The 8,141-nt window shown below is 44.0% G+C and overlaps 1 protein-coding gene across 1 annotated transcript; it reads left to right on the forward strand.

The window, feature by feature from the left end:
• Positions 1–1,317: 1,317 nt before the first annotated feature.
• On the forward strand, positions 1,318–4,638 carry twist2. Its single transcript, XM_030427479.1, has 2 exons — positions 1,318–2,038; positions 4,084–4,638. Exon 1 carries the CDS (start codon positions 1,511–1,513, stop codon positions 2,003–2,005), a length of 495 nt encoding a protein of 164 aa, XP_030283339.1. The 5' UTR covers positions 1,318–1,510; the 3' UTR covers positions 2,006–2,038; positions 4,084–4,638.
• Positions 4,639–8,141: the final 3,503 nt, after the last annotated feature.

Raw genomic sequence — 8,141 nt, forward strand, 5'->3', positions numbered from 1 at the left:
CCTGATGCACTTAGGCCTCATCATTCTACTGTTAGAATATTTTGCATTTGGGTATGCACAATATGCCAAATTAAAAAAAAAAAACTGGAGGGAGGAAGTCTGTCTTAAGAGCATTTTTTTTTCAATACTGTTACATAAGTTAAATGATCTTAGAATAGCTCCTGCAATGTCAAGAAAATTATAATTGGAAAAGGAAGATCTTGTTAGCAGCAGATATGATCTCACTGGCAGTTCTTTACTCCTGTTTCTTTTTTCAAACAAGGATTAAAAAAAAAAGACCATGAGATGATATTTTTTGCAGTTTATCTGGAAACAAAACAGAAACAACAACATGAACACTGGCTCAAGCAAAAAAAAAAAAAAAAAAAGAAGAAGAAGAAAAAACAAAACACAACATTATAGAACCACAGAAACCTCCAGAGGTCCGTCAGCTGATTTGGACAAACTCTGCGTTTTGTCTGCGTTCTGCGCTATAACGTGAACCACCTGTGCGCCGCTCCCTGACGAGAAAACATGACATGACGGATGAAGAGCCCGGCCGCTGACACAACGCGCTGCAGAGAGCGTCCAGCGGAGGCATCCGCAGAAACCGGAGAGCTCCTCGGTTGGTTTAAGCCTCCTTCCTGTTTGACTTCCACATTAGAGGGAACCGTAAGAGCGCTGGACTTGATTCGATTAAACATCAAGCGGATAGATTTCCTCGCGTCCGATGAATTTGTGCGTAAATCGGCCTCCGCAGAGCAACAAGAGCGGGGGAACACAGGATTTACTGTACGTATAAAAGGCCCTGTGGCGCGCAGAGTTATTACTCGGAGAACAAATGGAGTTTATACAACAGTCATTCAGTAGTTTTATGGAGCTGCGCGGCTCAGACTGATGTACAAACGCTCAAACTCCATAAAAACGCAGATACGTCGACATGTTTCTTTCAGGAAATATTATAAATAAATTGTACAAATTCAAATCATGTTTTAAAAAATTGTCACAGAGAGTTTAAAAGAAATTAAACACGGTATTTATAAATGTATTAATTGTGGTTCAACTTATCATTAAAACACTCAGATTCAGTCTGGTTGATGATGAGACTAACTGTGCGCAAAAAATGAGGAATCCAACAAATGTCCGCTGCTGTGACAGTAAATAAGCGGCTCGTCTCAGTCCCATCCCGGACACATGAAACCATGACTGGTCCCTCCTGCTTATTAACGGACCGGGACTCGCTCTGGCTCCCCCTCCGCCCTCCAGACCCCTCCCCCTCCACCCTCAAAACTATTTAGCATCTGAAACCGGGATAAAGTTTCCAAAAAAATTTGAAAGGAAAAAACTTCCTGCGTGAGGAGAAGCGTGCCAGCCTCCCAGTTTTGAAAGCAGTTTCTTCCCAACGCGAGAAGCGCACACAGCGCGACATCCTCCCGCTCCCCTGTACGGATATCTACACACTCCTGTAACCACGGCTTCAACAGTGGACAGCGTTTTTTCCGCTCTATCCCTGCATTTCTTCAAGAAAGAAATGGAAGAGGGCTCCAGTTCTCCGGTCTCCCCTGTGGATAGTCTGGTGACCAGCGACGAGGAGCTGGACAGACAGCAGAAACGCTTCGCGAGGAAGAGAGGCGGCAGTAAAAAGTCCAGCGAGGACAGCAGCGGCAGCAGCCCGGGGCCGCAGAAACGGGGCAAGAAGCCGAGTCCGAGCAGCACCCAGTCGTACGAGGAGCTGCAGAACCAGCGGGTCCTGGCCAACGTCCGGGAGAGGCAACGGACTCAGTCTCTGAACGAGGCCTTTGCGTCTTTGCGCAAAATCATCCCCACGCTGCCGTCGGACAAACTGAGCAAGATACAGACGCTGAAGCTCGCCTCCAGATACATTGATTTTCTCTGTCAGGTGCTGCAGAGCGACGAGATGGACAACAAGATGTCCAGCTGCAGCTACGTCGCGCACGAAAGACTCAGTTACGCGTTCTCCGTGTGGAGGATGGAGGGCGCTTGGTCTATGTCAGCATCTCACTAGCACGCAGAGACCTTCACTCACAATGCCAAAGCGGTGGGTACCACGAACAGAAACTAATGGAGACCTGTAGAGAAAAGAGCCGTAGAGGTGGCAGAAATTAGATGTTTATTAATGGTGATGAAATAAATGACTTCCTAAGAAATTAACCGATAGAAAGAAAGAGATATTGAGCAGTTAAAGAGCTGCATGAGGGAGTGAGGCTGATACGAGGAATATTCACAGATTTGGGTCTGATTACTGTGAACTTTCCTCCATATTTCTCTCAGTTTTCCTGCCTTAATTTTTCTGCAAAATATAAGTAGGAGTGTGCTAATGATTTGGCCACGTGTCTTGGAACTTCACAGCCTGGTGCCACCTTTTTTCATTCACCTGAGATAGTTCCTGTGCACCCCCCAAAAAAATTTCAATTCACACGTACAGATTTCACACCGAGGGCCTCAGCATCCCTCCGACCGGTGCGGATGCTGTTGCGCGCAGGGCAAGCCTCCAGAGGACAACTCGGTCCATCAGCTTTCAGAAGATCCCCACAATGATCCGGTCTAGTTCAGGTTCAGCTCAGGATGTGTGGGGGGAACATTTACTCTTCAGGGGGGGAAAAAAGGCGCAGGGAAGTGGGAGGATTAATACAAATAATAGTTTTGGAAGAAAACGCCTCGCCGACTAAAAGAAACAACGAGTCTGTTTTATTTTTTGACCAGCTGCGCGTTAAATCAGCCAGTTGTGACTCCAGTTGATCCTCATTCACCAGCGTCTCGTAATGAGCGGGCCTCAGCTGTGCGGTGCCACCACGCGTAATTTACATCCACAATGGAGCGCTTTCCTGTGCGCAGACCGCAGGAATGGGCAGCTCGGCTGGACATGAAAGTTCAACCCAGTGGCGAGACAATTAAGAAAAGGAACAAAAAGCAGGGAGTCACGTTATTTTATTTGTATAGTTGTTATTATTATTATTATTATTATTATTATTATTACTGTGCAGGTTTTGCAGCCCAGGTTAGTGATGCAAGAGGAGCAGAGAGCTGAGAGGAAGCTGCTGACAGTTTAGTGGAATAAACTGCAGAAATTAGAGATTGTGTAAAGTCAGTGTTGTCGGTTTGATCCTCTCTCGAGCTCTTCTATAATAACGCGATATAATAGGACTCCTGCACGCCAATTTAACAAAATAAAAGCACAGGTATCGTAACAGGAGCTGTTAATTTGAGGCTCGCTGCTCTGAAGAAAGCTTCCCAGAGGTGGGGAGACTCTAAATAACACTGCTGGTAGACGCAGGGTTTGTTTAGTTCTCAGGGGCCTGACATGTAGTTCAGCAGACCGCCCATCAGAGAGGCTTTGTTGTCTCATAAACCAGCTCTGGAGCCGCGGGGGGACAGAGACCAGCTTCATTACAGTCATTTGTGTAAAGCACAGTGAATTTGAAGGTGGATTTATTTTTTGTTTTTTATCATTTATTTTCCTTTTCAGAGTTTAAATGACCTCCGTGGAATGTAAAGGGAAAATTACAAAGCGCTGAAGAAGTGAAGTGAAGAGGAGGAACTCTCATTTTCTCTCTCAGTATTTGACTTTTTGTCCTTCAGGACGGAAGATTCATTTGGTTAATTTAAATCAAACTTTCTCGTGAGGGGCCTGATATATTTCAGCAGTCGCTCTGAGGAGTTAAATTTTATTGTTTTAGGACTGCGACATTTAAAAAAAAAAAAAGAAAAGAAAACGCGTGAATTTACTCAGGTGCTTCTAACCACCAAAAAAAAAAAAAAAAAAAAAGCCAGAGAGAAGAAAAATCTGTGTTTCTGCTTTTCTGTCTGCGCGCAGCTGCAGGACTCAAACACAGAATGTTCCTGCTTCTTCTTCTTCTGCCGCCATGTGGTTTTACTCAGCTCGGTGGCTAATAATTGATTCATTAATGACTTCCCACATGAAGACGAAGAAGAAGAAGAAAAGGAGAGCCAGAGAAGGATTTGAAACAAAAACAAAAAGCATCAGGAAACAGCTCCAAACACCGTGCGTAAATCTGCTGCGCGTCTTCCAACAGTATCAGTGATCTTACACGTGTCTCTCTCTCTCTCTTCTCTCCTCCACAGACTGTTTACTTCTACAAAAAGTACGAAGACCAAAAGGAATTATTGAAGAACCCATCGACCTCATGGCGCAGAGACGTAATGTGGCCCAAAGCTACACACTTCTTGTTGAGTGTGTGTGTGCGCGCGTGTGTGTTTGTGTGTGTGTGTGTGTGTGTGTGTGTGGATGCAGATTCATCACACTGCTTCTGACTGTCAGGAGCTGTTTGTGAAGAGGAGGAGGAGGAAGAAAGAGGAAGAGGAAGAAGGAGTGTGTAGGCCGGAGGGATGTGAGCGCTCGGATTTACGGCCTGTCAGCGAAGCCATCCTTTAATCGTTTTTATTTTTTTTTAGAAGGATTTATATATTTTTTTTGTTTCTGAAAAAGACTTTAAACCAAAGTATAAATATATATAAATGAATGCATATTGTACATACCAGTGTAAGTGCGCCTATAGCCTGTAAAGGGACCAATGCAATCTTAGAGTCGTTCGCTGCATGGATTTTTATTTTCACCGACTTACTCTTTTTCTTCAGCAAGTCTCCAAACTCCGTCCAAAATGTACATTTTTGTTTTTTGTTTTTTTTTGCTTATTTATTAAAACACATATTTTTGAACGAAATCTGGTTGATATTTTTTCTTTTCTTTTCTTTTTAAATTAATTTCAGCTGCAGATTGAATGTAGTTCAAATACAAATCGAAACATTCCTCTGAAATTTTCTGGTGGTTTCCCACCGAAACGAGATGGAAAAATGAAAAGTTGTTCAGGTTTCCCCTCATGGTGGCTGCAAGATTAGGAAAATAAAATACCAACACCCTAATTTTATTTTATTTTGTATTTTATCCTCAGTGCTGGGTCTCTCTCTCTCCCTCTCTCTCTCTCTTCTCTTGTTATGGAAAGAAAACGCCGACTTAAAGAAAGAAAAAAAAAGAAAAAAGAAAAACAGGACCATAAAAAAATACAGCTTCATTAACAGAGGAGGAAACTCGAGCCAGTTTCAAACTCGAGCCATATAAAACGCTTGTCCGCTTAAATAACGAGTAATCATTTCAGATGGCGATGCCTCCGGGCCCTTTAACGAGCAGGAGCCCCAAAGACCGCAGATAAGGACAATAACTCTCCGCCTGCACTGCAAAAAAAAAAAACAGGACTCCAACTTTTTTTGTATTTTTTTGTTAGACGACTGAAGAAAGAGCTTTGAACCTCGGGGCTAACTCTTTAAAACATTAATGTTGTTTACATCTCGCTTTCCCAGACGTGCTCAGATGCAATCTAAACACTGAAAGGAGCTCATTGTTGAGCGGCTGCAGTGTGAATGTGAGGCTGCTGCTGCTGCTGCTGCCTGCAGCTCCACCAGGACAAACACTCAGCCTCTCATTTGGACTGAAGTGAATCTATATGATGTGTTTAGATGGATGACAGGGAGAGAGAGGGAACACTAACCAGCAGTCAGACTCTTCAGAGGTGGACAACTGGATTACAAAGTAAGAGCATTCAAAGATAACAAGTGCAACATGAATTCACTGTTGTTTTCTACAATATGCAAACCTTAAAATCTTTATGGGAATAATATCTTATATTTATATTACCTCCGGGCTGTTTTACGGTCTCGAGGTCAGCGTGGTTTGGAAGGGGAAACACCTGCAGCAGCTGAGGCTTCATCCTCCTGCTGCACCCAGCCCACATCATCATCCTCCTCACCACCAACACGCATCTCTTTAACTTAATGTTTTATATGTTCTCGTCTACGTTCTCCGAAGGGAACCTGAGAGCATGTCATGTATCTCTCGCTTCTGTTTTTTTTCATTTCAAGGCCGTGATGTTGAAATTTAGGCGGCTCATCTGACAGAGAACTGAACTGTGTGACTCTGTAATGGAATAGTGTGTTTTCACCATGCTGGAATTTCTAGCTTCGATTCAGCACCTTCAAAAATATCAATACTCGATTTACCGCTGAGAAAAACCTGTGGAGGGCAGAAAATTTTTCCTGTTGGGGTGTGGCAGTATTGCAATATTCATGAAAACTGGTTATTAAAAAATGAAATATTGATATCTTAATAATAATACACATGTGATAATGTTGTGTGAATAATCCAGAGAAGATGTTTGGCCGTGTGCGTCTCTTGTTTATGACTTCATCTGGTTGTCTTCTCCCTGTTGGGTAGTTGGTAATAATTGTTTTTGTGTATTTTTCTTTTTTTTTTACTTTTCTGGCTACAGACTCTCCTTCTACCTCCCTACATTTGCATTTTGAAGCCAAAAAAACATTCAGAACACGCTGTAAACAGAGATAAAGATCGATGTGGTTGCCAGCATCGCCGATAATATCGCTATCGTGAATTTGTTTGGCCACGAATTTGTTTGACGTGTGTTCAAAACAACAACATCTGAGTGAATTTACTTCTGAACACAGTCAGAAGAGGCGCTGCAGAAATGGAAAAATTAGTTTTAAAATGATTTCAGATATTCAGAATCTGTACGTGGCGATCCGTCTGACCCTATTCAGGAATGACACGTCCTGCTCTTAATGAAAAACTACAACCATTTAATCCCACGGTGACGTATCAGTTAGTTTGGATGCGCAGCGGGGTCATGATCGACACAAAATATCAACGAATCACATTTCCGTATCATGAGAATCAAATATTCACGATTCGAGTCATTTTCTAACAAACAAACACGCAGGAAGAAGCTGAATCCTCTCTGGAGACTGATAAAAGCTTTGTGGAAAGATGACCAGGTTTCTGTCTTTTGGCACGGTGGTCTCAGATGCTGCAGGAGAGCCCTTCCTACCTACGCCGGCTTATCCGTAGGAGCCCGTTTGATACCTGCTCATTATCCCGGGCCCTCACAGCTGAGCGGCACAGAATCACCCGGGGCCACTGCTCCAGCGGTGCGAGAGATCCAGATGTTTCCCGTAAAATCAGACGGAAAAAGCTACAAAACTTTAATTTGCAGTAAAAGGGGAATAAAGTAAAGGTTTACACTCTGCGCGCCTCAAACGGTATTCGGTGTTCGTCTGGTTCAGTAAAAAAGCCCAAGGTTAGCCTCATACCACTGATGTCGGCGTGACTGAACCTCCCCACCGCGAGTGTGTGTGAGAGCGTGCGTCCGTGCTGGCAGAGCTAAAAGTCAGCTGTGTCGATACACGAAGCATTGCTCAGGCTTCAAGTGCACTTCAAGTATCGATCCGTTCCTTTCTTTGTCTCATTGCGTGCTGAGGAGGGTCAGAACGGATCAGATGGGGTCCATGTAACCATCCACTCTCATTAAATTCAAGTCGGGGAATAACACGCTCTGCGCAACACAATAAACACAACACATAAAGTGCTCGCTGCAAAAATGAGGGAAGTTATGATACAATAAAACGCTATAAGTTCGGGATGGAAATCATTTCTACTCTGGCATTTTGCACATGTTTGTCAAACAATTGTAACAATTTTTCGGTTGAACTCGATCGATTTCCCAACGCGGCCGCAACATTTCTCTCAGTGCTCCGTCCAGAACAAACCCTTATTTCTCTGCTGTGTTGCATAACTGCGAGCGAAACCTCCAGAAGTCTCCGAGGCCTCGCACAAGGCCGCGTGGTGAATCCAAAAAAGGGGAAACCACATTATTTGCATCCTGCAGTGAGCGTAGATGAATTTGCTGTCGGCATAAGTATCGACGGCTGAACTGAGAGAGCAACGCTGACGGACAAAACCCTCCCTGTGCTCCTGGCAGAGCCTCGTCTGTCGGGGCCGCCTGGATAAAAAGGAGTTAGAAGAGGTTCTGGCCTTTTTCTGCGGCCTTTTCCTCATTCCATCATTTAATCAGGGTCCCCTAAGACTTTGATCCCGCTGCACAGAAGGGCCCCAGCACATTATCATCAGGCCTCGGGGCCGGCGTGTTTCTTTTGGGGAGAGCGAGAACACACAAATACAAACGCTTCAAATTCTGTCTGACCCAGCAGCAATTTTCGTGCAGACGGAGGAGGGTAAGATAATAGCTGTTTACAAAACTGGTTTAAAGATATAATATGTGACATTACAATATGTAGAAACGACTGCGCCTTTGTTGTACACGTTGCCGAGCTGTGTG

Source organism: Sparus aurata, chromosome 9 (genome assembly GCF_900880675.1).
Source record: "Sparus aurata chromosome 9, fSpaAur1.1, whole genome shotgun sequence".
In the NCBI taxonomy this organism is placed as follows: Eukaryota; Metazoa; Chordata; class Actinopteri; order Spariformes; family Sparidae; genus Sparus; species Sparus aurata.

What these genes read in the sequence shown, in the direction of transcription:
- twist2 (XM_030427479.1), top strand. Translation starts at nt 1,511, where the DNA reads ATGGAAGAGGGCTCCAGTTCTCCGGTCTCCCCTGTGGATAGTCTGGTG.